The sequence below is a fragment of the Gopherus flavomarginatus genome, chromosome 1 (assembly GCF_025201925.1).
Source record: "Gopherus flavomarginatus isolate rGopFla2 chromosome 1, rGopFla2.mat.asm, whole genome shotgun sequence".
NCBI lineage: Eukaryota > Metazoa > Chordata > Testudines > Testudinidae > Gopherus > Gopherus flavomarginatus.
The window spans coordinates 83,590,674-83,607,872 of record NC_066617.1 but is presented as its reverse complement, the minus strand read 5'-3'; the positions used below and the strand labels follow the sequence as shown (position 1 = coordinate 83,607,872).

The following is a 17,199-nucleotide window of genomic DNA, read 5'->3' as shown; positions in this document are numbered from 1 at the left end:
GTGGGAAAGTCGACCGTTGGAATCGTGTTGATGCAAGTTTGCAGGGCCATTAATCGCATCCTGCTAAGAAGAACCATGACTCTGGGGAATGTGCAGGACATTGTGGATGGCTTTGCTCAAATGGGTTTGCCTAACTGTGGAGGGGTGATAAATGGGACGCATATTCCTATTCTGGCACCACCCCACCTAGCATCCAAGTACGTTAATCAGAAGGGGTATTTCTCCATGGTTCTCCAGGTGCTTGTGGATCACCGTGGGCATTTCATTGACATTAACACAGGCTAGCCCGGAAAGGTGTATGACGCCCGCATCTTTCGGAACAGTGGCCTGTTCAGGAAGCTGCAGGCTGGGACTTTTTTCCCAGACTGGAAGATCACAGTAGGGAACGTCGAAATGCCCATTGTGATCCTTGGAGACCCCGCTTACCCATTAATGCCGTGGCTCATGAAACCGTACATAAGGAGCCTTGAAAGCAGCAAGGACTGGTTCAACTACAGGCTGAGCTGGTGCCGAATGACTTTGGAGTGTGCTTTTAGCCGTTTAAAGGGCGCTGGCGATCTCTGTATGGGAAACTGGAGTTGGGGGAAAGCAGCATCCCCGCGGTTATATCCGCGTGCTGTACCTTCCATAATATTTGTGAAAGGAAGGGTGAAAGATTCAGTCAGGCATGGACTTCCGAGGTTCAATGCGTGGATGCTGAATTTGCGCAGCCAGAGAGCAGGGCTACTAGAGAGCCCCAGCCCAGGGCTGCAAGGATTAGGGATGCCTTGAGGGAGGAATTTGAGGCTGAAAACCAACAGTAATGTTTGGTGCCTTGCACAGGAGTGAAGTGCAGTGGTTACAATGTTAGTAGGAATCTCTGTTTGCTAAGCTGATTTGCAGTGCCTGTTTCTTTCCTGAGCTAAGATATCTTTGACTTTCTGCAATAATAAAGACTCTTTTCAAAGCCAAGAATTCATTTATTGAAAAGAAAATAACTTTATTGACAGACACACAACTTTTTGGGAACCTAAAAGGGCAGGGCGGTGGGGTGGGGAACTGTACAGTCACAGGTTTGAATATGTCCTGTCTGGAGTACTGTGCAATGACTGCTGCACTTCAGGATGGCTATACTGCATGATGATGGGGGTTGAGTGCAGAGGGTAAGGGTCGTAGTTCTCAGGGCTGCTTGGTGAATGTACAGGTGTTGGAGGCAGCTGGTGGTGGTGGTAAGATCCTGGATGCTGGGGAAGAGGGTTTGGAGCTGACATTGGGACACAAGGGAAAGAGCTTTGGGACAAGGGCGGCGGAGGTCGCGGGTGTGGTAGTGCTTCGCCTGCATGGCTACGAGTGCCTGGATAGAGTTTGCTTGGTGCTCCAGGATGCTTATCAGCTGTTTTGTGCTTTTCTTCCTGTCCGCTGCATTTCTCTGGCGGATCCTACTTTCCCTTTCCCTCCAGTCCTGCACTTTTTGTTTCTCTGTGACAGAGTGCTACATAACTTGCAGCATGTCTTCTTTGCTTTTTTGCGGCTTCTTCCAGAGGTTTTGTAGTCTTTCAGCCATTGATAACATGGGCAGCCAAGATCTCAAGGTTGCATCTGTAAAGGCAAAAATGCAACACTTAACAGAGGCAGCATTGTTTATACCAGACAGTTATTCCCCCGCAGTTAAGGAGGGTAACAGTCTTCACAATAGCATAATTTTCCCATCCCAAAGAGAGTGCACATAACCCACAGGAGCCCTGAAATGGTGAGTAAGAGGGACTGATTGTTTCAGGGCTGTACTGTCCTCGGGGTTTCTGTGCATTGGGGAAAGCAAACAGCTGCCGGGGGCACCTACACTGAACACTATCCCAACATTTTCCATAGGAGTTTATCCTGGAAGGTATCTCGCTGCTGCGGGTCATCTGGGAAGCACGGGAGGGTCTTCTACTGCAATGCGGATTCTGCCCTGGCCCCTGTGCAGCTTGCCTGTGTCTTGCAATGGTCTCCCCACCTCTCGCGGCACAGTGGCGCGGACGCGTTAACCTGACTGGGACAAGGACCACAGTGGCTCTCCCAAGAAACCTACGCAAGCGCATTGCCCACGCTCTGGCTGAAACTTTTGAAGAGATTAACGAGGCTGATTACCACGATGTGATAGACCACATCAATGCGCTGTTCCGCATCTAGGCATGCTTCTCTGTTTGTCCTCCACCAAGTACTGGCTGCTCTGACTGGCTACCTTCCTCTTGGCTTGAGAAGAGTCCTGGCTACATGCCTCCTGGGACTACGGGGTGTCTCCCCCCACCCCAGTACCCTCACTCTCGCTTTCCTTCTCCTCCCCCCCGCTCTGAAGTGTCCATCGTGGTCCTTGGAGTGGAGGTAGGGTCACCCCCAAGTATCGCGTCCAGCTCTTCTGTAAAAACGGCAGGTCGTGGGGGCAGCGCCGGAGCAGCGGTTTTCTTGTGGGCTTTGCAGTAGGCACTCTGCAGCTCCTTCACTTTAACCCTGCACTGCAGCGTGTCCCGGTCATGGCCCCTTTCCAGCGTGGCCCTTGATATCTGCCCATATGTATCGTTATTCCTACGGCTGGAGCGCAGCTGAGAGTGCACAGCTTCCTCCCCCCAAACACTGATGAGGTCCAGCAACTCGCCATTGCTCCATGCTGGGGCTCGTTTGCCACGTGGAGCCATGGTCACCTGGAAAGATTCACTGATTGCACTCTACACCTGGCTGAGCAAACAGGAAGGGGATTTTTAAAATTCCCAAGGCATTTAAAGAGCGGGTCTGACGCTTGGTCACCTGAGGTCAGTGCGGTAGAGTTCGAACTGATGAGCAAAGTGGCTGAACAGGCATTCTGGGATACCTCCGAATACCTCTGGAGGCCAATAACAGTGCTTTTGGTGGCCACACTGGCGGAGCAGCGCTGCATCACCAGCGCTATAGTCATTATTCCCCAGGCCGAGGTGGAGTACAACCAGCGCTGTAGCCAGGGAGATACAGCACTGTATGTGCGTTGCAAGTGTGGACAGTGAGTGAGTTGCAGCGCTGTAAAGCTACCACCAGCGCTGCAACTCTCCAGTGTAGCCAAGCACTGAGTGGTTAGAGAGGTTGAAGAGTTCTCCCACTGGTTTTTGAATGTTATGATTCCTGGTGTCAGATTTGTGTCCATTTATTCTTTTGCGTAGAGACTGTCCAGTTTGGCCAATGTACATGGCAGAGGGGCATTGCTGGCACATGATGGCATATATCACATTGGTAGATGTGCAGGTGAACGAGCCCCTGATGGCGTGGCTGATGTGATTAGCACAATCGCTTATTAGCACATGATCACATAAACACCACCCTATACCGGAAACCCACTGACCGCTATACTTACCGACATGCCTCCAGCTTCCATCCAGGACTCAACGCACGATCCATTGTCTACAGCCAAGCTCTAAGATACAACCCTATTTGCTCCAATTCCTCAGACAGAGATAAATACCTACAAGATCTCTATCAAGCATTCTTAAAACTACAATACCCACCTGCTGAAGTGAAAAAACAGATTGACAGAGCCAGAATAGTACCCAGAAGCTACCTACTAAAGGACAAGCCCAACAAAGAAAATAACAGAACGCCACTAGCCATCACCTACAGCCCCCAACTAAAACCTCTCCAGCGCATCATCAAAGATCTACAACCTATCCTTAAAGATGATTCCTCACTTTCACAGATCTTGGGAGACAGGCCAGTCCTCGCTTACAGACAGCCTCCCAACCTGAAGCAAATACTCACCAGCAACCGCATACCATACAACATAAACACTAACCCAGGAACCTATCCTTGCAACAAAGCCTGATGTCAGCTCTGTCCACATATCTATTCAGATGACACCATCATAGGACCTCATCACATCAGCCACTCCATCAGGGGCTCGTTCACCTGCACATCTGCCAATGTGATATATGTCATCATGTGCCAGCAATGCCCCTCTGCCATGTACATTGGCCAAACCGGACAGTCTCTACGCAGAAGAATAAATGGACACAAATCTGACATCAGGAATCATAACATTCAAAAACCAGTGGGAGAACACTTCAGCTTCTCTAACCACTCAGTGACAGACTTGAAGGTGGCAATTTTGCAACAAAAAAACTTCAAAAACAGACTCCAAAGAGAGACTGCTGAACTTGAATTAATATGCAAATTAGATACGGTTAACTTAGGTTTAAACAGGGACTGGGAATGGTTGGGTCATTACACTAATTGAATCTATTTCCCTATGTTCTGTTCTCTTCACACCTTCTATGGGTCATCTCAATTATCACTTCAAAAGATTTTTTTCTCTTGGATGATAGCTCATCTCAATTGATTAGACTCTTCCTGTTGGTATGCATACTTCCACCTTTTCATGTTCTCTGTATAAATATCTCTTGTCTGTGTGTTCCATTCTATGTATCCGAAGAAGTGAGCTGTAGCCCACGAAAGTTTATGCTGAAATAAATTTGTTAGTCTCTAAGGTGCCACAAGTACTTCTTTTCTTTTTGCGGATACAGACTAACGCGGCTTCTACTCTGAAACCTGTCAGTATACAACAATGGTTCTCAGCCCGTGGGCTGCTTGTGGCCCAGTCAACATACATCTGCGGCCCGTGTGACATCCTCAGGGCCATACAGATATCATGCATATTTTGTGGATGCTGCCCACATAACACATAGAGAGCTGTATATGCAGCCCACAATGTTTAAGAAGGATGAATTATGTTTAAGAAGGATGAATTCAAGCTGGAAAAGGTTCAGAGACGGGCTACTAGGATGATCCGAAGAATGGAAAACCTGCCTTATGAAAGGAGACTCGAAGAGCTTGGCTTGTTTAGCCTAGCCAAAAGAATGCTGAGGGGGGATATGCTTGCTCTTTATAAATATATCAGAGGGATTAATATTAGGGAGGGAGAGGAATTATTTAAGTTTAGTACCAATGTAGACACAAGAACAAATGGGTATAAACTGGACACTAGGAAGTTTAGACTTGAAATTAGACGAAGGTTTCTAACCATTAGAGGAGTGAAGTTCTGGAACAGCCTTCCAAGGGGAGTAGTGGGGGCAAAAGACATATCTGGCTTTAAGACTAAGCTTGATAAGTTTATGGAAGGGATGGTATGATGGGATAGCTTAATTTTGGCAATTGATCTTTGATTATCAGCAGATAAGTATGCCCAGTGGTCTGTGATGGGATGTTAGATGGGATGGGATCTGAGTTACTGCAGAGAATTCTTTCCTGAGTGCTGGCTGGTGAGTCTTGCCCACATGCTCAGGGTTTAGCTGATCGCCATATTTGGGGTCAGGAAGGAATTTTCCTCCGGGGCAGATTGACAGAGGCCCTGGAGGTTTTTCGCCTTCCTCTGCAGCTTGGGGCATGGGTCACTTGCTGGTGGATTCTCTGCAGCTTGAGGTCTTCAAACCACAATTTGAAGACTTCAATAACTCGGACATAAGTTAGGGGTTTGTTATGGAAGTGGATGGGTAGGGTTCTGTGGCCTGCTTTGTGCAGGAGGTCAGACTAGATGATCATATTGGTCCCTTCTGACCCTAGAGTCTATGAGTCTATAATGTTACATAGATTGAGAACCACTGGTGTACAATGACCGGACAGCGAGGTGAACCTTTCTGTAGCATGTCACCTTCTGGTGATCTGCCTATCTTAAGAACATCATTCACAGTATAGATGGATAATTTCTGAAATATTATCCTGACATACATTTGGCAATGATTAGGATGACTAGTGTGATACTGGCTCTTGGTAGAGAGCTCACATGCCACCCTTTAGTGAACTATGCAAACATCTAACCCAGCAGATACCTGTAAAACTCTCTGCACCCCCTGTGCCCTCTGCCAGTTGACACTCAGAGATTCCTAGGTCACAGATGGTGCCATCAGTAGAACTTGCTTATCCATTCTCTACACTTCACTTAAAGTATTGGACTATATTAACTATAATGTGTTATATTCAAGTCATATTGGATTGAACTACGTCTCAACAATGCTCCAATTTCAAACAGCTACAAGGTAATGCAGTTTGCCACTCTAACTGGCTGAGATATAAATAGAAGTCAAAGTTGTGTGTCATCAGCATACTGATGACATCACAAGCCATATCTCCTCACATACCCTCTCAATGATCCTATACATACTGTACACTGAAGAAAAGGGTTAACTAAATAGAGTCCTGTATGAGATGACTCTTAGGAAAGAAGAGCCATTTGAGAACCCCAAGCCATCTAAAATCAGCCCCATCTACTGCCACATAGGTCCACAGGCAAGTTGGTCAACAACACCTCATGATCATTTGTATCCAAAGCAGCAGATCACCTGGATCAATCAGTCTTCAGCTGTCGTTAAGACTGTGCCAATCACAACAGGTCCGCCATTCTTCTCGCACTCTTGCCTTTCTTCTCCACGTTCGTCCGAAGTGCTTAACAATGTCATCTTCCCATCTTCTTGGAGGCCGATGTGGTGGTCTTTTCTATTCTCGCGGGTACCACTCAGCAATGATTGCGGTCCACCTATTGTCCGTGAGCCATGCTGTGTGGCCCTCCCATCGCATCTTGTTATATGTGCTTTCCATGACAATATCTTTCACACTGCTGCGTTCTCCGATCATTTCATTTGTGATGCGATCCAGAAGGGAAATTCCCAACATAGCTCATTCCAGTGTCCTTTCAGCTACCAACAGCTGCTGCTCTTCTCTCTTCATCAGTGCCCATGTTTCATTGCTGTCGGAGAAAAACACAGTTCTCTCTCTCTGGTTGGGTGCAGCAAAGTCAGATACTTTATTCTCAAGCAATTGCACAGATGGAGAGAGTGCACTAGGACGCAGGGTTTCCCCCTCCTTGACAGGTCTCTCTTTACAGGTAAACAATTACAGCAAGCATTTATACCTTTTGTTACATAAAATAATAAGCAACAGCTGCATTTTGTATATACATAGGTCATCTTGATATCTTATTTTTCTCACTTCTATTTAGACTACGGTCTACATTCCATATCTAACACAAGGTTGCAACAACTTTTCACACAGTTCTTTCCCATTCACCTCACATAATCCTCGTTTCTACAAATCTCACATTATTAGAATAACAGCTAGTCTGACTCTTGCTCTCAGAGGTGACTATTTGCATTGAAGTTCCCTTCAAATTCCTGTCAGTTCTTGCTCTACTTCCACACTGCCATACAGTATGGCTGGCAGCACTGTTGAATTGAAGATATTTGAATGTGTGGTCTTGTTGATTTTTCCTTTGAGGACGTCCTAGATGGAATTAAACGTACATCATCCTGCCCGAATCCTTGCGAGAGTTCTCTGTTTAGATCTTGGCACGTATTAACTTCTTAGCCCAAATATATGTACGTTCCACTTCTTCTGTTACCATTATTCGGGCTTTTTGTAAGATGTCTGAATGCATCTATTTCGTTTTGCAGCCGTTCAACTTCAGGCCAACCTGAGTGCTTTTCTTCGTAGGATGCTCTGCAGTTGGTTGGTGCTTTCAATTAGTATGATGTCATCCGCGAATCTGTGATGAGATAATCATTCTCTGTTTATGTTGACACTGCTCCTCCAATTGTTCTCGTTCATAACCATTTCAAGGCAGGCGGTGAATAGTTTTGGTGAAATTGTATCTCCTTGCTTTACACCTTTCTTGATTAGGATGCGTAGTGGAGTTTTGAGGAGAGTAATGTCTGTTGTACATCCAGTATTCACTTCCGTCAACAACTGATATACTGTGTGTTAATACCCTGCTCTGTGAGCGCTTTTAATATTGCGTTAAACTCGATGCTATTCAAGGCCTTTTCATAGTCGACGAAAGCAAATGCACAGTGGGAGTTTGTATTCCCTCGCTCTTTCTAGGAGCTGGTTAAGGGTAAATATATGGTCGATCGTGATAAAATTTCTTCAAAACCCTGTTTCCTCTCTTGACTGTTGTTCATCTGCAAGACTTGGTTCGTTATCACCTTTGTAAAGAGCTTATAGATGTAAGAGAGCAGGCATATAGGGCAGTAGTTGTTAAGATTTTCTCCATCGCCCTTCTTGTGCAACAAGATGGTGTTCGACTCTTTCCAGCTTGATGGTATTTTTCCTTCTTCAAGATATCGACTGAATCTTAAAGCGAGGGCCTTCCAAAGTTTTTCGCCTCCTGCAGAAATAATTTCTGACGTTATTCCGTCTTTACCTGGAGCTTTTCCCTTCTTCTTCTGGTATAGTGCACTTCGGACTTCACTGACGATTATTCTGACTTTTGCAGCGTTGGGAGAGGGACATTGATTCTTGAATTAACATTTCTGTATAGAAGTCCTTGCAGACCTCCTTCATCACTGCTCTGTCGATTACTGTCTCTCCATCCTTGTTCTTCAATGCTGTTACGCTCAATCTATATTGCGTCAATTCCCGCTTGCATGTCTTGAGGCTCTTGCATAATGCAGCTGTTTTGAGGAGCTTTTCTTTCTGGAAGTTCTTAAAATCATCCTTCAGTTTTCGCTGTATAAGTTTGTACAGAATGGAGTACTCAAGGTTGTTATCCGAGCTCCTTTTCATATTTCTCCGCTTCTCCAACAAGCTTTTCATTTCATTCGAGAATCTTCCCTTCCCCTTCTTCAGCTTTTCAATTTCAGCTGCTTTTATGCAACATCTCAGCTTGTCAGCAAAGATGCTGTAGTCCTCATCACACTTTTTCATCTGGCTCCATTCAAACCCAGAAATCACTTTCTTCAGCTTTGCTTCATCGATTGTCTTCAGCCGCTGTTTCCTATTTGCCATCTGTAATGTCGCCTTTTCCACCGCTTCGTCGAAAATCAACTTCGTGCTAAGCAGGCAGTGGTCACTGCTGGTGTTGAAAGGCTGCACCACAGAGATGTCTTAAAAGGTGCTTCTTTTATTAACTAAAATATAGTTCATTTCATTCTTGCTTTTTGTGTTTGGCATGATCCATGTCCACCTTTTTGCGGTCTTCTTTTTGTACTAGGTGTTTGCCACGTACAGTTCTTTTATTTCTGCCATCGCTACCAGCCTTTCTCCTCTTTCATTCCTTTCGCCACTGCCGTATCTCCCTGTAAACTTTTCACCAGCTTTCCCTCACCCGACCTTGGCGTTAAAATCTCTCATCGTGATAGTGTAAGTAGACTTTTGTGTGAGGGCTCTTTCGAGCTCTTGGTAGAATTGTTCCACTTGTGGGAGCATAAGCCTGGATGACCTTGAGGGTAGCTTTTGACTTCATCTGAAGATGCAACACACCAATATGTGATGATATTAGCTGGCATGATATGACTTTCAAAGACCAGTCCTTACTGATGATAAATCCGACTCCTCCAACATTTCCAGTGCTATCTCCCTTTCCGAGCCTCACAGTGCTTCCATCCTTCCAGTTGACTTCCAACTCCTTCTTTCATTGGGTTTCTCTGACACCAAGGATATCGCATCTTATCCTTTTCTCCTCCATCAGATGATTTAACATTTCCTCCCTCGCCAGCGACCTACAATTGTAAGTACACAGAGCGAGCATTGTCCTTTTTCCTTGTTGGCCTAGCATCTGCCATTTTTAGCAGCCTCTCGTCGCTCATTTTCCGCTCTGCCACCATAGAACGGTTTGATTATGTGCAGGGAACTAAGACCCATTTACTCGTGTTGTTTTAGCTGTTAACTTCAAACCATCTCACTGGCTAGGCGGGCAGGCATGCGTACCTCCTCAAGTTTAGCCAGCCTTCAACCTCTAAGGAGAAGGAGATGTGCTCTTTCTGAGAGAGCGATCCCCCTCCCTGGATTGAATAGTCCGTCACCTTTGTAGCATGGTTAGACCTACCAGGGCATACGCCCCGCTACCATAGATGTCAGATGGCCAGGGCCACCGCTGTGCAGTGGAGCAGCAGATCTAATAATATCAGCATGGACCCTTGACTTCATCCATTACCGTAAAGAGATCAACTACAAATACAACCAGCACAGCATGTTCTGGCAAGTGCCATCATCAATAAACTGATACTGTATAGCATTATTTGGTTTACTGCACCCAAAAGTGTCCTTTGCATTTACAGGACATATAAAAGACCCAATCAGTGCTCCTAATAATTTACAATTTAAAGTCCCAATCCTATAATTGGATTAATAGATTTGTTCATGCAAACACAGAGGTCTTTCCACTTGGACTAATTGCAAGATTGAGGCCTATATAAAAGACATAAGTTAACAAATGGTCCAGCTTGGGACTCCAGAATCCTGTCTTGTTGAGCGAGACATGCTAGCCTGCTGCAACACAGACTCAAGGTCTGGACCACGCCCCCAAAGCTACAGACTTTAAGTGAAAACAGCTCAACAGGTTACCTGTCTCCAGTACCCAGACACCCAGTTCCTAATGGAATCCAAACCCCAAATAAATCCATTTTACTCTGTATAAACCCTCTATATCACTGATAGAGATGCACAGCTATTTGCTTCCCCAGGTATTAATCACTTACTTTGGGTTTATTAATAAACAAAAGTGCACCCAATAACAAAGTGACTTGCAATCCAACACCTGCGCATCTAGGCCAATCTATGCAAACAATGTTGGTTGCCGAAGTCTTCTTCCTTAGTTCATCACTAGATGTCAGAGTAGAATTCATTCAGGTCCTGCTTACATGGTCAGACATAAAGTTGGTATCCTGAAATGAAAGTAGCCTATAGGTTTGTGTAAATGGGATTTGTGATGCCTGAGTCATTAGCTAATTAAGGATTAGGAAGGACAAGAGATGTGTGGAAGGATAGTGAAGGACTAATTGCACAGCAGAATGCTAGAGTGGGGCTGTTGGAAGATAATTCTGTGCTTCTATTCTTGGATGTGTCCTTGATTGAGGGTTTTACTGTCCCTTCCACAGCAAAACCCTCAGTCATTTGTCTGTCTGTGGAAGTGGGCCTGTCCCCTTGTTTACATCTCATGGTCCATTTTTTCGTGATGCCAATAGCCTATTTGCCTAATCTGCAGTCTCAGCCTCTTGTTTTCCTTGGTCATCTGCTACTCTGACACGCCATCTTCTCCTTCTGCTTAGAATATTTTTTCCCTCTTTATCTCTTTTCTCTTAATTAACTGGGCAGGACTAGCATTTCGAAAGGTCCTTGAATTTCTTTTGCCTGGCATACTGCAGGAGAAGTAGAAGATCAGAAATATATGCATAATGTATGTGTAATGTCATCCTTGGAAAATGATTGATTATATATAATATATATTTTCCAGAACACTTAGTAAACACAGAGAAACTGACTCTAGAACAGTGGTGGGCAACGTGTGGCCCACGGACTGCACATGGCCAGTAAGGGTAATCCGCTGGCGGGCTGCGAGACAGTTTGTTTACGTTGACCATCTGCAGGCATGGCTGCCTGCAGCTCCCTGTGGCCGCAGTTCTCTATTCCCGGCCAATGCAAGCTGTGGAAAGTGGTGCAGACCACAGAGACGTGGTGGTCACCACATCCTGCAGCTCCCATTGTCTGGGAACGGTGAACCACAGCCACTGGGAGCTGCGGGTGGATTGCCTGCAGACAGTCAACATAAACATACGGTCTCTCAGCTCAACAGCGGATTATCCTAACAGGCCTCATGCAGGCCGCAGGTTGCTCACCACTGCTCTAGAATGTTATGGAATATATTTCCCCACAATTCCTACATTCTTTTCTATGGCTTATTATGCATATGGGCTATTAAAGACTTTTTAATACTGGCCAATATATGAAATCAAGTAATATAGAGCTTCTGAATTATACTGCAGTAATGAATATATCTCTTCTCCCTCTCTTTATGTACTTTTGCTCGGTGTCTAAGGATTCGCCAATAAAACTAGATTTAGATTTGTAAAAATGATATAACTGAGATAATAAATGTGAAGTACAGATAGCTGGCAGGTCACTGGAGGCTAAGGAAAGATGATTTGCCTCATAACTTAATTGAACAGCTGGAGTAGAAAAGTTTTCATGTAGTCATCGGAGACAATTCTAGGAATGCTTTGAGGAAGGTAGTGGCAGCTGAGGTTGTGTGGCTGTGCAGTATAAAAAGGGAGGTTAAGCTGGTGAAACTCTAGACTGGGCTGAGGTAATGCAGAACAAGTTTTGCCAATTCCCAGAAGTATGTGTGAGATTCCCACAGCCTCAGATGTGGGGAGTATGAGGGCTAAAAAGACATCAAAAGTTCTCTCTTTTTGTAGACTGGGGCACGTAGGAGAAGTTGGATGTCTGAAGGCAGGTCTACACTATGTGGCTAAGTTGACCTAAGTTATGCAACTCCAGCTATGTGAATAACGTAACTGGAGTTGACGTACCTTAGGTCGACTTATTGTGGTGTCTACACTGCGCAGGGTTGACGGAAGAAACTCTTCCATCGATTTACCTTATGCTTCTGGTTTCAGTGGAGTATTGGAGTCAACGGGAGAGCAATTGGTGGTTGATTTAGCTGGTCTTCACTAGACCCAGTAAATTGACCCCTGGGGGATCGATCGCCATGTGTCAATCCCCCGATAAGTGGAGACCAGCCCTGAGAGGGTGATTGTCATGCGCAAAATATCTGTCCCAATTCAGTATGTTAGCTTGCAGCAATGGACTAAATATAATGACTGTTCTGGTTTTTTGTTTCTGGGTTTTTTTTTTTTTTACTGCATTGTTGCTGTGCCTGCAAAGGGGGCCGAGATACCGGTGAAAGAATGACACTCAGCCTGAGAATAATAAGCAAGGCTTTACTGAGGGAAGAACTTACACTCCAAGCTGCTGGGGCGTCCCTGAGGCGTGCAGAGGGGCTGCGGGGGATTCTGGCCGTCTGGGACAGCTGGCCAGGCAGGACTCCACCAAGGGGAGTTCTCTACGATGTTATATCCCCTGCGCTTATCTCAGGGTTATATGGGGCCAGCAGCTGGCTACATTCATTGCATTCATAAATTGTACATATTATATAAACTGACTTGTTTACAGACAAAAACATGCTGAACTGTACTAAACCATATCTTAGGAAAGTCTGTCAGGCAAAGTTCACTGAACAGCCTGCATCTTCTGCCCACAGTCAATCACATACTCGGTCTGCCACTTAGCTCCTCACCAATCTTCCTCAATCTTACCCCTACAATTGTCATCTTTCTAACTTAAGGCAATATATAGATTTTTAAAAAATGCTGCTTCTGTGTTTAAACTTAGCAGGGCCTAATTGCCTAATTGGGGGGAGGGATAGCTCAGTGGTTTGAGCATTGGCCTGCTAAACCCAGCATTGTGAGTTCAGTCCCTGAGGGGGCCATTTAGGGATTTGGGGATTGGTCCTGCTTTGAGCAGGGGTTGGACAAGATGATCTCTTGAGGTCCCTTCCAACACTAACAATCTGTGATCTATCTATCTATGATTCTATGCTCTTTTTGGGCTATTGTCAGCACATGGCAGGAACAGCCAAGGTGAATGTAGTAATCTACAAACTCACACTTGTCTTATTGATATAGTCCAGGCATTTCTCATCATGTCCAATACAGTGGCAAGCCACCATGACACATAGATATAGACAGGAGAGAAGCTCCATATAGATAGACTTACTGTTTCACATTCTTATTACCCTCAGAACAAACTGGCCAGCTTTCAGGTTAACTGCTGGATTTTATAGATACAGGAACAGTAAGCGAAAAGATGAGGGTAGTAGCTAGCACAAGAGTTTTGCTGTCTTATAGAAATGGATGCTGGGTAATCAGATGTTCACAGTGCAATTGTTGGGTGTTATATAAGAGATTTTCTGTTACCACAGGCAGATTTACCTTCTGGAATATCTGATTCAAAGATCTCAGTGTGTTCACTGAGAAGCACAATGTACTGCATTATGAGATTGGTGGATGGTTCTTAGCATCGGTCTCTGCCATTCACATCGTTGCTTCTGACAATCATAGCTACAAGTTCATAAATAGTAATAAATACTGGTGTTTGATTATTTTGTTACAGAAAAACTATTTTAAATTCAAGATGCCACCCAATTTAGATTGGAAGAAGCTTATGAGAATTGATGCTGATGATTTGCCTCGTCAAGAAGAACTGGCAGATAGTTTGCTGGTGACTGTATCCAAGGTATTTAAAGTGAACTTTAACAGTTTCATTATTCATTTTTAATTAACCTGAACTGGTAAAATACAGGTTATGTGTAGTATTAAGTGTGTTTATTTAATTTTCTTGATGTTTAACTAAACCATATTCTCATCTATATTTAGGTTGAAGGAAATGACTTAAAAGATGAAAATTCTGAGCATGTGGTACATCTTTTTAAAATTACACAGTCACTAATGAAGGTTTGTATTAATCTTATTTTTTAAAACAACATGAACTTTTAAAAATGCCTTAATGTATTTATTTTTAGATAAAAGTATTTGTTTCCATTTTCACGGGGAAGGTCAGGGCCCAGTTCTTTTGTCTACACACATGTAACTCCCAAGTGTACTGAAAGACACACACACACTTTGTTGCTTCACATAAGTGCTCCTGGGAGTTACATGTGTGTATGATGAATGGAAAAACAGACTGTGTAATTAAAAGAGCCAGCTTTTCCAGATAGAGAAATACAAACAGAAATCTCAAACAATTTTTAGATGCTGTAAAATATCTTAAATAAATGTTTTTCTGTAACATTTGTGGTGCATAAAATACCTGATGGTGTGGTGCCCGTTTGATTGGGACTAGTCTGGAATAACCTTCAAAACTTGAGTGTCAGCACTACTCATTAGGAAGGTAGTGTGAGGTTGAAAGAGAGAGTTTTAAATTGTTGGATGCCAAGTAATTTTATTTGAAAAATTACTAACAACATTTAGTTTAGAGAAACAAGGAATTGTAGGCGAGCTTTTATTAATTGTTCTCTTATTTCCAGTTCAGGGTTGTGGCTCCCCCTCATGTAGTAATAGAGGTTCTTTTACATACCTTACAGGACACCATGATCAAGACCAAGAAAAATAATCACAATTTTTAACCATGGCTATTTTATTATTAAAGAAAGATTTTAAAAAATTAAACCAAACTGCATAAATGACTGAACACAAATGATAAACTGGTTACTTCTGTTACAATCTGTTCTGCATGTCTCTCTGTGGACAGCTGTTATCTTCCTTGAGAGTGAGCCATCTCAAGGGTGGGGATGCTTTTCTCTTGGTAAGCGAAGACCAAAGTATATTATTTCCCAAATTATTGTGAATTAAGCTTTAGCATCTTATTAGATACTTAAAACTGTTCATCTGAACAAAATAATTTGTTTAAAGGAAGTGAAGCCTATTAATAATCAGTAATCTAAACAGTTTATAGTTGGGTAAAGTAAGCAATCTTAGCTAAATCCTATGAAATTGAAGAAGATATTTAAATTAGTTACTCAGAAGAAAGCCATTTAACGATCTGTCTTAAAACGGGCCACTTATGAAAATTAAGAATTTTAGATCCAGTTACATCCCATTATTTCTCTGTTTATCCTCTCGAGACATACAGGGTCTAACCACTTGGCAATTAACTTGGTGTTAGCACTGGTTTACACTACAAACTTATGTCACTATAGCTACATTGCTCAGGGGTGTGAAAAATTCACGCTCCTGAACAATGCAGATATATGGACCCAATTCCTGGTGTAGAAAGTGCTATGTTGACGGAACAGCTTCCCCCATCGATATAGCTACCGCCTCTTAGGGAGGTGGAGTATGTAAGACAACAGGAGAAGCTCTCCTGTCGATGTAGGTAACATCTTCACTCAGCTGTACATATAGACAAGCCCCATGTTTTCTAAGTTACAACAGTATTTCAGCAAAAGAATTACAAAAGTTTTAAATCTAATCACTTACCAGTGTATTTAGTGAATTTTCTCTCACTAATCCATGTTGAAGTCTTTGGGAGAGTTTCCTGGAGGTAGTTTCTTCTTGAGTGTTCTTTGTTTTTCTTATCTGTCTGTGGCCACTTACTTATGGAGAGCTATGTCTGAACAGGGTGACAGAGGCTGTATGTGAGGGAGGCTCACTTCAGAGTTTCTATACCCTTCTCCTTACTATTTTCATGAAATTATAGGAGAATATGCCTCTTTCAGGTTTGTTTAGATTCAGAGTTGGCTGCTTACCTCTTCATTGACTTCATACCTTTAGGATTGGCTTAGGTGACACTCTTAAACTTCTGACAGTGCAGTCGGTTTAATGAATATACAACAGTCCTTTAATTGTCTTGTAACAGGAAAGCATCAAATAACTTTTCACAGCTGGTTTCTTTTTATTCAGTCCATTGTCTGAGATAATCTTTCAATTTCATGCAAGTTTAACAGGAAATGAAAGTCTGTTTTCAAAAAGTCCAAATATTCCTGTTTTTTTATATAAGAGTTTTTGGTTCTTAAGTCTTTTAAAATTAAATAACTTTGAGAAAGTCTGTAACTTAAGTTGTTGATTCTAAATGACAAGTTTTGGAATGATGGATTTTCTTGTCTTCCTGAGTTGGTTGTGGGTTTGCTTGTGCACTGCCAGTAATTAATTTGTTATCCAATAATATAAACGTTGTTTACATAAATGGCTTCTTACTCTAGTTTGCAAGGTCATTTGATTCCATCTTGGGACATAAAACATATTATCATTTTCATAGTGTGACCGAGGTCCCAGGGGGGCCACGCTGAGGTTACTCAATTAGGGCAATCCCCAAAGCTGGTGGTTATTCCGATACTTAGATCCACCAAGCTAGCCACAAAACAGCTTCTATAATATCTTACTGGTTACACAGAAGCCAAAACGCCAGCTCCCTTAACTTAAAAGCAGCCTGGCCTTTGGGCTCTCTCCCAGACAGCCAAGTTCTACCAATCCCAAAGAATTGGACACATTACCTCCCAGGTTAATGAACATTCCAGATCTTACCCAAATACATGCTTACAGCCAATTCTTATTAACTAAACTAAAATTTATTAATAAAGAAAAGAGAGTGTTGGGTAAAAGATCATTATACATACAGACATGAGTACCATTCTGAGATCAGTTTCATAGTAGAGATTGGGAGCTTTGGAGTTGCAAAGAGTTCTTTCAGAGTTAGTCTATAGATTTATAATCCAATGTTCATATCCAGGGTGATCCCGATGGGACTGGAGATTTCAGTCTTATGACTCAAGCTTCCCCTGAATAAAGCTCAAGGAGATCTGAGATAAAAAGGATTAGTACCCAAGAATCCCTTATACAGTTCCAGGCCTTCTTTTGACAGCATGGAGTCCTCAGGTGACCAATAGGCAGTCATCGG

The 17,199-nt window shown here is 43.3% G+C and overlaps 1 protein-coding gene across 1 annotated transcript in view; it reads left to right on the top strand.

Annotated features, from left to right (window-relative positions):
* Positions 1-17,199, top strand: part of CEP290 (centrosomal protein 290) — a 116,224-nt gene that overhangs the window by 2,827 nt on the left and 96,198 nt on the right. The window contains exons 2-3 of the mRNA XM_050935966.1: positions 13,918-14,040; positions 14,181-14,258. Of these exons, the coding sequence (XP_050791923.1) occupies positions 13,939-14,040; positions 14,181-14,258 (180 nt within the window). The 5' untranslated portion in view covers positions 13,918-13,938. The remainder of the gene's footprint in view (positions 1-13,917; positions 14,041-14,180; positions 14,259-17,199) is intronic.